This window comes from Pocillopora damicornis, chromosome 14 (assembly GCF_964200805.1).
Source record: "Pocillopora damicornis chromosome 14, jaPocDami1.2, whole genome shotgun sequence".
NCBI classification, from domain to species: Eukaryota; Metazoa; Cnidaria; class Anthozoa; order Scleractinia; family Pocilloporidae; genus Pocillopora; species Pocillopora damicornis.
The window spans coordinates 4189063-4203123 of record NC_142683.1 but is presented as its reverse complement, the minus strand read 5'-3'; the positions used below and the strand labels follow the sequence as shown (position 1 = coordinate 4203123).

Sequence of the window (14061 nt, the reverse complement as noted above, 5' to 3'; positions counted from 1 at the left end):
TAATATGTAAAAAATTGCTTTGTAATTGAAGAAGTAAGTTCTATACCGATATATTATTGTTTTTTCTCTTTATTGGCCACGCAACAGCTCCATTTAACAACTGCGTCAAACTGTTAGGTTAGTTTTCAATTATAAAAGCAAACAAAGGCATGGTTCTGTCTTTTTTCGCCATTTCCATTATATATGGTAGCTTGTTTAAAAAACTGAGAGGGAGAGAGAAAAAAAACAAGAGAAAATGAAAACTTAAGAGCGATGGTTTTAATTTGTTTTGAGCTAAAGTTAGCATTACAATGTCCAAGATCGTTTTAAATTCATACACGCCTAACATATGGTCACCATTAATTAATAATTTATAAATTAAACCAGCGAGCTAGATGTTCACAAGTCATAATAATTGGCTGTTTTTTGTGGAGTAAAATTTGGTTTCTGAATTGAAATTAACATAAAAAGTTACTAATCACTACCATATGTACACCCATGTACAAATAACTAATGTACAAATAACTAATGTCTATGCGCACCAACAAGTAAACGGAGAAAAGACGAGTATTGCTATGAGTTCGTTGCACTACCAATTGTTTCTTTTCTTCTGCTTCTATGTTGCTGTTCAGGCTCCATACAGAGAAGGCGATGTCATGTTGGGCGGACTCTTCAGCGTGCACAAGCCGCCAGACAACCCAGGGAGCCAATGTGGAGAGATAAATTTGCGAGAACTTAGTCGCATGCAGGCCATGATCTTCGCAATCGAACGAATAAACAACGACGCAAGTCTTCTTTCTAACATTTCCCTTGGATATGACGTAAGGGATTACTGTAGAAACCTTTCAAAAGCTGCAAGACTTGTTTACAAACTTTTAACTTTTGATACTTATGTAAATTTAAGCCAAAATGCCACAAGAAAGAAAGCCATCATTTCTTTAATAGGCCCAAGCGAATCGAGCACTGCGCTATTTATTGCTGGATTTCTCCGGATGCTCAATGTTTCGAGCATAAGTGGATCGACTACTAGTACTGAACTTAGCTCCCTTACCTATGACCATTTATTTCGAACACTGCCCTCGGATACTTTTCTTGCAAAGGCGATGGTTGACTTGGTTACACACTTCAATTGGAGTTATGTTGCTGTCGTTGGACTAGATGATTCGTATGGACGAAATGGAGTATGGGCATTCGTTAGCGAAAGTACGTCAAGAAAAAGCTCGTTCTGCATTGCTTTGACGGAGTTTGTGCGCCACGAAAGTTTGAATCTGAGTATTTCGAACACAGTTAGAAAGCTTAAACAGATGGACAATATCAAAGTGGTGATCTTATGGTTATACGAAAATTACCAATCGAAGTTTTTGGCAGAGGTTAAGAGGCAAAATCTAACTGGACGTGTGTGGATTTTGAGCGATGTTTATTTAACTTCCACACTGCCAATAGAAGGTATTCTTGAGAGCTCTCTAGGATTCGCACTCCATGCATTCAGCGATTCTGGCTTCAAGGAATATTTAAATGATATATTGGTCAAGGAGAGAGACAGTAGAAGTTATCCTGAATGGAACTACAGTAGAAGTGAAATAAGGAAGTTCTTTAACAGCAAGAAGTGTGTTCATCGCCAAATTGAGCGATGCTCTAACGACTTGATCTACAACGGCTATGTTCCGTACTTCATCGACGCCGTATATGCCGTGGCACATGCACTAGATATTTTCTATCGAAATTTTAGCAGTAACGAGACCAAAGATCGGAGGAAATTGCAGATAATCCATAGTTCTGACGTGCAGAAGATTCTTGGCAGAGTCAGTTTTGACGGACTAACTGGAAAAATCGAGTTCGATCGATTTGGTGACAGGGGTTCGGCGTATTATGACATTTTAAGCTTTGAAAAAGTACCTAATGGAGATGTCGAGAGCGTAAAAATGGTGCGAATAGGAGAATGGAACAATTCAAAGAGGAACGAAACTCCCCTGATATTTCATGAAGCCCCGCATTGGACAACTACATCTGGTCGCCCTCCGAAATCTGAATGCTCAGAACAGTGTCCTCCTGGAACAAGGAAATCTTTTACCTCTCCTTGTTGTTGGCAGTGCCTTCCGTGTCTTGGTGAAACCATCAGTCCATCTGCTGGTTCTGAAAGCTGCAGTGAATGCCCCATCGGAACAATGTCCAACCAGGCTAAAACAGAGTGTGACACTTTACCCTCCGCCAACATAAGTTATGGTAGTGCGAGTGGAATTTTAATTCTTACCTTTGCAACGATCGGTGTAGTTGTTGCATTGCTTTGTCTGGCTGCCCTCTATAAATTCTGGAATAGTCCCATTGTCAAGGCTTCCAATCGAGAACTAAACCTTGTTCTTTTACTTGCGACTCTGTCCTTATTGTCTTTAGCATTCATAAATGTCTTTATATCCACGAATGTAATTTGTAAGATCATTTACCCGTTACGTTATCTGACCTATAACTTCTGTCTCTCCATCTTATTGGTTAAGGTGTTGCTTATTTCCAGTGCTTTTCAGGTTCCCATTTTTACCAGTTTGGAATTCACATCTCTTACAAACAAAGCACAAGTTGGGATCGTTATAGCATCTCTAACTCCACTGTTGTCGGTGTTGCTGCCGTGGATGCTATTGGATCCACCTTTTAAAAAGGAATACATCCATCCTAAACTTTACATCTTTAACGAATGCAAGGCATACTCCGGTTCACTTGGAAAATCTCTCTTCTTAGCAACATGTTTTTATATTTTCTTCCAAATGCTTCTGTCGTCGTTCTGTGCCTTTAAGATTAGGAACGTTCCTGAAAATTTCAGCGAGGCCAAACGAATCGCTTTTTCCACCTACATATTTTTGTTCTCGTTGCTTTGTTATCACCCGGTAGAATTGTCCTTGGATGGATGGTATGTAACCGTTGTGGACTGTGTAACAACTCTGTTGAGCGCGTATGGCTTCCTTTGTTGTCTTTTTTTGCCCAAAATGTATATTCTGTTCTTCAGGCAGGAGATCAACGATGCGAATGGCATCAGAAAAGAAATCACTCAATTCTCGTTTGGTTGTGCACGCGCAAATCCTGCTTTTGATAGTTCTTCTTAGCGAGCTAAATCGTACAATAAGCTTTCTTAATATCAGTAATTTTGTTCCAGAGTGCCATAGACTTCTTAGTAAATGAAATGTGAATCCATTATTGAAGAAAATTTAAGCTTTTAATTAGCACTGCATTACAGATATAGGCTTAAAGTTGCCATGGATTTTTTCTTTTTATGTTTTCAGGATGGCTTAGTTATCGGGAATTTTAAATTTGCTTCCCTGATGGCAAGCAAGGAAACATTGTTTCAGAAAACAAATGGCTATGAAAGCGCGGAATAATAAACTGACATTTTGCATTTATCATTTGCATTTTTCATCTTCTCTTATGATTGAATATTTCATTAGCATCTGTGCTTGGATTCGACTTTTAGCCTATTCTTTATTATCCCTATTTATGGACGTCTTTCCTCATGTTAGCCCTGCCCTCACACAAGGTAAGAGTCCTTTTATATCCTCGTCCATCCATTTCCTTTCCTATTTCGGGACTGAAAGCAAAAAGCATTTATGACCCGAGCCAAAAGCCTTTTCATGTTTCTTAGCAGCAAAACTTATTTCAGCAACATATGCTTCTTGCATGACTAATTAGGAAACACTTTGCTTCCGCAATGATGTTTCCGAGTTCAGCCAGGCCTTTGGGCAGATGCTTAGATAATTAAACTGCTTGAGGATGAGAGTGATCTTCGCTGCTATGAACACTAGCCACTTAAACAGTAAGGAAAATAAAGTCTGAAAGAATGAAAAAAAAGGAAGAAGACTTTTTGCGCATGAATTGTGAAGAAGATGAACGATGTGAATAGCATCAGACAAGAAGTCACTCAGTTATCGTTTAGTTCATTCAAGTTGTGTACGCGTAAACCCTGCTTTTGATAGCTCTAGTTAGGAAGCTGAATCGTACAATTAGCTTTCTTAAAATCATTTTGTTATTTTGAGTCGTGTCAAAGACTTCTACATGTGCGTAAATAAAAAATGGAATCTATGACGGAGGAGAATTCATTTTATTAACTGATTCTGTATTGTAAATATATTTAGTACTTGACTTTTGATAAAACTCACCAGGAAATACTAGTATGGATCGTTCCTTGTTATGTTCGCAGGATGGCTTATTTGATTGGAGGTTTTGCTTCCCCGATGGCTAAAAAAGGAAGCATTGCGGTTGCGGAATACAAATGGCCACGTGCGCGCTGAGTAATGGAATGACTCTTTGCATTTTTAATCTTCCGTCATGACAACATACCAGGAAGTCTTCAGAAACTGCATTAGACAAACTTTCCTTCCTTCATACAAGCTAAGAAGTAACTATCTCCTCGTTCAATAAAGGTCAGCTAGCTTCTCTGATGGCAAAATTTGAAACATTGTTTCAAAAAACATAAGGTCACATCTGAGCAGAATGATGTTCTTATTAACTTCCTGTTTTACAATTATGTGAAATATTTATATATTTTATTGGAAGATATTTATACACTGTTGGTACAGGGTCTCAGTGGGGTGATGGCTTTTACGGCTAACGGTTAAAATTTTTGCCAATTTATGGTTAACGTTTAACACCTTTCCATTGTTTCCACCATACAAATTTTTTACGGTTAACTTTTTTTACGACTAACGGTTAAAATTTGCCAATTTTTACGGTTAATTTTTTTGGCCGTTTTACGGTTAATTGTTAACCCAATGGAGACCCTCTTGGTAAGAAGGTACGTTTGAATTAATATGCAAATTATTGTCAAGTTCAGAAAAATAATTTCTACTTAATTGGAGTGGTATTTACATTTGAAAATTTTTAATGCGTGATAATCTGTAAAAAGTTGCGTTGTAATGGTCTAGTTTCGAATTGTTTGTGCAAAATAGTCTGGTAACTAATTATCAGCACCAAGCCGAGGCTGAGGGGAATACGTACTTATTTTGAAAGCAAGATCGGAGTGACTCTAAGTCGAATATGAAGTTTTGTGCCATCTTTGTGTGCAAAAATAACACTAAAAAGGGCCGGCCCTCAACTTTTTCTAGTTTTCAGGCGAAGAGAGACTAAGAAAGAAATGGAGTGCCTTCGGTCGTCGCGCTGATACGGTGTTCACGTCTATAAAGAACTTGCATGTATGCTCCGAACACTACGAGATTGAACAAATCGTGAAGACACTTTCTGGAATTAAAAGGCTAGCATATGGCACGGTCCAACAATAATTCTGCATGCAGTTCGAAGAAGTCCAAATTAACGCGATGAAAGGTCGAATGAGGGGAGAGAACAAGACGCTAGCGATGACAGCATAGACGAACTTCCCGCCAAAATTTTCCGCGTTTCCACTGATATTTCTCTGAAAGACCACCACTACGTCCCTAAGGAAAAAAAAGTTCATAAAGAGGAAGCTTTCAAAGAAAAGGAGTAGGTCACTGTTTCTTGCCAAATAGACATCGACCTTCAACAAGTGGATGATATGAAAAAAAATTTTATCGACGTTGAGAGCTGATAACAAAACAATTCCGGCGATGAAAAAGTCATTCGCTGACAAGCTCTGCTGACAAAACTCATTTAGTCAGTTTAGGCGGAAGACCAGAGACTGGAGCCATTCGTGTATTTAACCTTCGGCAGGAATGGCTTCAACTCATGCGTATATTAATTTTTTTTCGTTCTGGTTAGATAATTTATACACTGAGATGAAAACTGAAAGAGCGATTTATTAAGTTCTTCTTATGTTGAAGTCCACAGTGCTTGCAAATGAAGCCTTCTTTTATCAGTACAGGGCCATGTAGGTTCTAAGTCTTAAAATAATGCAGCAACTGCATGTCACGTTTTGAAAATCACCTAATGTTGCGTGACGCTGCGATCGATGTTTTTAATTTACAGTATGCTCTGGAAGAGAAATATGGCCTGGCCGCAATCGAGGGAATTTTTTTCGTGGAAAACTGATTTTTTAGGTCATTGTTCACATGAAGGACAAATCCATTCATCGGGCTCTTCATCTGTTTTTGCACAACATATAAAGGAAGAAAGTCGCGGGTCGATTTTGCTTGGTAATTTCTAACAACTCCACTAGACCTAAAAAGGGAAAAAAACAAAACAAACCAAAAAAACGTCTGACCAATCAAGCCAGTGGCAGTAGCTCTCGCACTGAATCGTGTCGAAGTACCTTGACGGTTTTCAGTGATGACGAAACGTGTCAGAGAATAAAGAAGTTTTACAATTGCTGTTCGCACAGCGCTGCTCACCAGTTTAGTTTTAAATTTTTTTAAAAATTTTTTTTGAAAAAATTGTTTAAAAAATTATTAAAACGTTTGAGTCGGAGCTATTCCTGTCAGCGGTGAAATACACGAATGGCTCCAGTCTCTGGTCGTCCGCCTGAACTGACTAAATGAGTTTAGTCAGCAGAGCTAGTCAGCAGATGACTTTTTCATCGCCGGAATATCGCTGGACGACTTTGCTGAACAAGAAAGGCTGCCTTTCCTTCGCTAAGTAAGTAACCATTTCTTGTTTGACACATTGGTGTTTTCACTCGCATTGATCAGTTTCATTGTTCCGCTTTGATACACGCGGTTAACAATACTCACGAGCAAAGAGTTTAAATATAACTTATTAACTTTAATTATTTTTATCATCCAATCACAGGTCGGAGCCATTCCTGTATTTAGTCGCTTGTGAAGGCACCATTTGGTGCCATGTTGAGACGACTCCTATTCCCCTCAGCCTCGACTTGATGCTGAAACTAGTTACCAGACTTTCTCGCACAAACAGTTCGAAACTACCCTATTGAAGAAGTACGTACTATAGAGATATATTACTTTTTTTCCTCTTTCTTCGCCACACAACAGCTCCATTTAACAACTGCGTCAAACTGTTAAGCTAGTTTTTAATTAGAAAAGCAAACAAAGCCATGGTTCTGTTTTCCTTTCGTTCTTTTCTATATGTGACTTGTTAAAAAAAATTGAGGGGGAAAGGAAGAAAAGGACACAAGAAAATGGTTCTAATTTGTTTTGCATAAAGCTAGCATCACAGTGTCCGAGATCGTTTTAAATTCAAACACTCCCAACATATGGTCACCATTAATTTAAAGTTTATGATTTAAACCAGCAAGCCAGAGGCTCACAAATGATAATAATTGGCTATTGTTTTTAGAGTAAAATTTGATTTTGAATTGAAATTAACATGAAAAGTTACTGATCACTACCATATGTGCAAATTACACCCATGTACAAATAACTAATGTCTATCCGCTGGATTCACTAACAAGTAAACGGAGAAAAGACGTGTATTGCTATGAGTTCGTTGCACTATCAGTTGTTTCTTTTCTTCTGCTTCTGTGCTGCTGTTCAGGCTCTATACAGAAAAGGCGATATCATGTTGGGTGGACTTTTCAGCGTGCACCAGCCGCCAGACCAGCCCGGGAGCCGATGTGGAGAGATATATTTGAGAGGAATTGGTCGCATGCAGGCTATGATCTTCGCAATCGAACGAATAAACAACGGCACAAGTCTTCTTTCGTACATTTTCCTAGGATATGACATAAGGGATAAGTGTGAAAACCTCTCAAAAGCTGCAGGACTCGTTTAAAAAACTTCTGACCGTTGTTTCTTGTGTCAACTTAAGCCAAAATGCCCCAAGAAAAAAAGCCATCATTTATTTAATAGCCCCAGACGAATATAGCACAGCGCTATTCATCGGTGGATTCTTCGGATGCTCAATGTTTCGAGCATAAGTGGAAAAACAACCAGTACAGAGCTCAGCTCTTTTACCTATAAACATTTATGTCGAACGGTGCCATCGGACAAGTTTCTTGCAAAAGGCATGGTTGACTTGATTACACACTTCAATTGGGGCTATGTTGCTGTCGTTGGACTAGATGATTCGTATGGAAGAAGTGGAGCATGGGCAGTCGCTAGCGAAAGTACGTCAAAAAAAGGCACGTTCTGTATTGCTTTGACGGAGTTTATACGCCTCGAAAGTCCGCATCTGAGTATTCCAAACATAGTTAGAAAGCTTAAACAGATCGACAATGTCAAAGTTGTGATCTTATGGTTATACAAAAATTACCAAACGAAGTTTTTCGCAGAGGTTCAGAGGCAAAACCTAACTGGACGTATGTGGATTTTGAGCGAGGCTGATTTAATTTCCACACTGCCAGTGAAAGGCATTCTCGAGAGCTCTTTAAGATTTCAATTGTATGAATTCAGCGACCCTGACTTCAACGAATATCTAAAAGATATATCGGTCAGGGAGAGAAACAATGGTACTTTTCCTGAATGGAACTACAGTGCAAGCGAAATATGGAAGCTTTTGAAGAACAAGAAATGCGTTCATCACCGAATTGAGCAGTGCTCTAACGACTTTATTAAAGATATCTATAGTTCCTTTATTTCATACACTCTCGACGCCGTATATGCACTGGCACATGCAACAGATATGTCAACTGGAAATTTTACCTCAAGAAATACAAGTAATCGGGACAAATCGCCTTTCGCAAATAGATTGGGGATGCAGACGCACCCTTAGAGAGTCAGTTTTGACGGACTAACAGGAAAGATCAAGTTCGATCAATTTGGTGACAGAGGCTCGGCGCATTATGACATTTTCAGCTTTAAAGAAGGACCTGTGGGAGATATTAAGAGCGTTGAAAAGGTGCTGGTAGGAGAGTGGGTAATTTCAAATGAAAGTAAAATAAAGTTAGATTTTCATGGAGACCTTCATTGGACGACTCCATCTGGTCGCCCTCCGAAATCTGAATGCTCGGAATAGTGTCCTCCTGGAACAAGGAGATCTTCTACCTCACCTTGTTGTTGGCAGTGCCTTTCGTGTCTTGGTGGCCCATCAGCTCATCTGCTGGTTCTGAAAGGTGCAGTGAATCCCCATCGGAACAATGTCTAACCTAGCGAATACAGAGTGTGTCGTCTTACCCTCTGCCAACATAAGCTATGCGAATGTGACCGGAATTGTGATTCTAACGTTTTGCACGTTCGGAGTAGCTGTTACATTGCTTTGTCTGGCTACCCTTTGCAACTTCTGGAATGATCCCATCGTCAAGGCATCTAACAGGGTGCTTAGCTTTTCTCTTTTACTTACAATTCTTGCATCATTCTCTCTGGTATATATTGATGTCTTTAAAACCACAGATGTAATTTGCATGATCATATACCCGTTACGTTATCTGAATTATGAATTCTGTCTCTCCGTCTTATTGGTTAAGGTGTTGCTTATTTCCAGTGCTTTTCAGGTTCCAATTATGACCAGTTTGGAATTCACTTCTCTTCCAAACAAAGCACAAGTTATGATTTTTATAGCCTCTCTAGCTCCACTGTTGTCGGTGTTGATGCCATGGTTGCTTTTGGATCCACCCTTTAACATGCAATATATCTATCCAAAACATTTCACCTTTAACAAATGCAAGGTAAACTCCAGCTCGGTTGGAAAATCTCTCTTCTTAGCAACATGCTTTTATATTTTCTTGCAAATGCTTGTGTCCTCGGTCTGTGCTTTTAAGATTAGGAACATTCCTGAAAATTTCAGCGAGGCCAAACCAATCGCCTTTTCCACCTACATATTTTTGTTCTCGTTGCTTTGTTATCACCCGGTAGAATTATCCTTGGATGGATGGTATGTAACTATTGTGGACTGTGTAACAACTCTGTTGAGCGCGTATGGCTTCCTTTGTAGTCTTTTTTGTTCCAAAATGTATATTCTGTTCTTTAAGCAGGAGATAAACGATGTGAATGGCATCAGACATGAAGTCGCTAAGTTCTCGTTTAGTTCAAGGTGTGTACGCGTAAACCGTGCTTTTGATAGTTCTAATTAGGAAGCTGAATCGTACAATAAGTTTCTTAAGTTCAGTAATTTTGTTCAAGTGTGCCATAGACCTCTAAGTAAATGAAATGTGAATCCATTATTAAAGAAAATTTAGGCTTTTAATCAGCACTGCATTACAAATAAAGGCTTCAAGGCATAAAAACACAATAATGTCATCGATTGTTTCTTTTTATGTCTCCACGATGACTTAATTCTCTTCTACTGACTTCCCCATCAACCATTGTTGAGCCTTCGCCGTTGAAATACGACACATTATTGATTAATAACGCTGGAAACTAGCCTACATTACTTTCATTTTGGCTAAACCGGGTAAAATTTTATTCGAAAGCATTATTTGCGAAGGCAAAGGAATTGAATAAGGAATTGTAAACTGTGAGGCACAATTTAGTTTGATTACAGGAACGGTCGTGGAAAACAGCGTTACAATGAACGTGACCATGTCACGGTGGAGATCAGAGATGAACGAGGAAGAGAATGCGGGACGGAAGTAGGAATAAATGACTGTAGAGGTGGACACTACCAGATCAAGTATACTCCAAAAGATCAAGGAAGGTGGAAAGTGAGTGTTAAGGTAAATAGAGAACATGTTGATAAAAGTCCTTTTACCGTTGCCGTAAAACCATTTCCATTCCATCGTGTTTCATCTTTCAGAGGGTTCAAAGGACCAAGGGTCGTCTTTGGTAATGTTTAATCGTCCTTTTGGGCTGGCAGTAAATGCAGGTTATGTGACTGTCACTGGCAACTCTATCATCCTTTAAAATGCAGAACATCACTTTTTCAACGTAGTTATTTCCACAGAACGGTTAAATTGTGGGATTCCTTGTCTTCGTCATTAAGAACCTTACCTAGCGTTAATACTTTTAAAGCAGCTTTAGTTAAATATTATAAAAAAGCACTTATTGAAAAGTTTGATCAGAATAATGTTTATACCTGGAAATCATTGTGTCCTAAGTACTTTTCCATTAGGAATTTAAGCAGCTTTCGTAAGTGTTATTTTTAGTAGATATTAATAATTATTAATCTTTAAACAAGAATTGATATATATTTTTTACATGTAAATTCTTATATTATATACATATATTTTGATATTTTAGTGAATTATCTATTTTATTCGTATTTTGCTTAAATTCTCCTCTACCATTATTTTTATTGGGCTTTCACCTAGTTGGATCTTGCTCTGTCGTGACTGTCCCTCACCGAGTTTTTCTCTTCACTATTCATTCATTATTTTCGGTTTTTTTTTCTTCTTCTTCTTTTACCAATTTACATTAACTGTCATCTAACTGTTTTTTATCATATTTATATGTTATGTACTCAGTGAAAGTCGAATAAATAAATAAAGGAGTATATGGAATGTCCCTTCTAAAATTTAGCAGCCGCATTCATATTTAGCGACCCTATAAAAAACCCAACCAATACAAAATGCTCGTAAAATCTGAATATTTGCGCACATCTTCACAAGGAGTTTGCTTTCGCTAGTGAGTCCTATTGCCTGAATAGGCTCTGTGTTCATCTCTTTTGGGTGCATTACATGCATTTATGCTAGAGACGTTAAAGTTGTCTCGAGACGACTTTAACGCCAAGTATAAAAACGGTAAATTTTTATACTTGACGTTAAAGTCGTCTCGAGACGGCTTTAACGTCTTAGACAACTTTAACGTCTCTAGCATAAAAACGGCCATTATTTGCATCGATAACTTCATGCTGTTTTCAGCTCGGTGAATCAAACCGTTGCAAATGTCAAGTTTGTAAATTTGAGAATCAAGGTTCAGATTTTTTTTTTCAATCTAAATTTTTTTATCGTGAAATAGGTTGTGGCTTGTCATCGTGGTACAGAACACTTTCACAAGAGAAATGTAATAATTTTGCTCATGTAAATGGCGTAAATAAACATCAGTGACACTGTTTTTCTTGTCCTTACTACATCTGTGAATCAAATACTGAACGCACGACAAAATGAAATCAATGTGTTTAGTTTTCTAATATTTTCATCACTAAGTTTCAAAAGAGTTCTGTAATATTTTGATCTTGAATGTTAACACAGCGGAAAAGGAAAAACTTTCCAACACCAGTTTCCACCCAGTCTCCTTCGTAGCACTAGCTGTCCCTGAGTATGTCACGCAATCCTTTCCCCCTTCCCTCCTCCCCCCCCCCCCCCGCTTTACACCCTAACATCGGTATGGAAGTCCTCTATACTCTTCTCTACATATTTCCTAAGATAAAGACATTGGGAATTCTTTTAACAATCAGAGCGTCGTAGGTTGGATATCATTTCCTTTCTCCTCATGATCTTAATAGATGATTCAACAGTATTATTGTAAAGAGAAATTAGAAGCTGGTCACTCTCTGGAATTACTCTGGGTACAATGAAAAGTTAGAAGTGGGTTTTCTGTTTAACTAAACGAACATTTTAAAATGTCAACCTATCATCTCGACAGCTTGTACTGTTTTATAATAACTATCAAAGGCAGAGAATTCTTTCCTTTACTTTCCAAGAGTCTTGTTTCCTATTCGAGTATTGAAACCCTGACGCGACAATTCAGGATGTTAATAAACGCACATTGTAGAACGATGATTGGAATCGCCGTGATAGGGGATCCATTTTGGCAGCGTTTGCGCAATCGTTTTAAGCATGGTCACATGACTATAGCGTGTTGAGGATCCTTTGTGTTACCTAGCAACCTCCTTGAAGAACATTGATAGATAAGGTTTAGCCTGTGACAATAATCTTATCACCTGAAAGTTCATCCCCCTGATGTTGAGTGGGTGTCCTGTGTCACTGTGCTTGATTAAGGTGTAGTGTCATCTTACGTCCGCTATCTGAAAAAACGAACTCTTTTGCCGCCTTGTTAAAACTGTACGCGTTGTCTTTAGCGTCGCCTCAAGGAATTTACCGCACTCTTCATTACTAGTAAATTTCCCGGACAGAAGCCAATTTTTTAATTGCTTCCCTCAGAAAAAAAATAGGTCCGCAATGCGTACTTGTGTGGGATTTTATTGACAAAGTGTTTGGAAGGGGTTTTTGAGCGGAAGCAAACCTGTCGCTCACTGTGAGTCAACTGTACTACAGGGGTGATATTAGGCCTGGAATCAACAGTCTGAATAGTAATTTTTGTGTGGGAATTATTTGAACAAATACAGATTCACAGGAGGGATCTGGGGTATTAACTTTTCCTTTTATCAAGCAATATGCCTTTCCTTCCCTCCCTGGAAGCTTTTTGGCGTGTTTTTGAACGTTTGGTAATCGTCTTCAACAAATAAATTACCTCTTGGTGGCTTAGGCTATTTATTTGTTTATACGGCAATACTGGAAATACTTGGAGCAGTAAATATTTTCGTAACAGTCATTGAAAAAAAATTGAAAAATTTCTGCTACTACTTTTTAACTCGTGGATACACGATAGCGTAGAAACGAGTTCTTGTGGGCGCTCTGCGATATGCAAATTAGCGTGGACTCTTCGTAATTAGTCGGCTTCGAACTCGAGATCTATCCTTCCGTAGAAGTAAGTCCAAAGTCGTGGCGCTATTATGATTGCACTGATCGTTGCGATATTTATTGTCTTTACACGCCTGTTTCGACATTTACTATATTGAAATGGACTTCAAATGTTTCAGATTAGTGCTATGATCAACTTAAAAACCAAATTTGAAGCGTCTTCGAATCGTCCATGCGCTGAACATAACGAGGACCAGCGAGAATCACGAAGAATTTGTGAGTGACAGCAAGCTGTTGACACAGAAATTCCCACGGAAACATGTACACATGACATAAAAAAAATGGTTATTTGCAGCATTATTTCTTTCTACGCCAATTTGGGTCTTTCCGTTGTAATCGTTTCGTTTTGTTATTCTTCTATGCAAGCGTGACTGTTTTGATGGTAAGAATGAAAGATGATCGCTATCCACAAGTCGTTGCCGAGCACGTGACTATAATCTGGCCGGTGTTGTTTTGATCACTTGACAATCTTTTTCGCTGAAAATACAGGACGACTTCCTATTTCAAGGAATGTTTTTCCAATTAATTTCTATCGCATCGGTGTAAAAAAGTACAGGTATATGGGTGTTCTGAAAAACAAAAGGGAAATTCAAAACTACGAGAAATTGCGAGTAATCGGCCTCTTGTACTACACGCGGGTTTTTTTGGTGTAATATGCGTGTGTTTCCCGTAAGTTACAAGCACTTTACGCACGTGGGAATGCTGCAATCACGAATTTT

At 38.5% G+C, this 14061-nt stretch overlaps 1 protein-coding gene and 1 pseudogene across 1 annotated transcript; both read left to right on the top strand.

The window, feature by feature from the left end:
• The first annotated feature begins 260 nt into the window (after window positions 1-260).
• Window positions 261-3365, top strand: LOC113685260 (extracellular calcium-sensing receptor-like). Its single transcript, XM_089192972.1, has one exon. The coding sequence runs from the start codon at window positions 468-470 to the stop codon at window positions 3069-3071; it is 2604 nt and encodes an 867-aa protein (XP_089049098.1). The 5' UTR covers window positions 261-467; the 3' UTR covers window positions 3072-3365.
• A 3886-nt stretch (window positions 3366-7251) lies between these two features.
• On the top strand, window positions 7252-9835 carry LOC149034084 (extracellular calcium-sensing receptor-like; annotated as a pseudogene).
• The last annotated feature ends 4226 nt before the right edge of the window (window positions 9836-14061 follow it).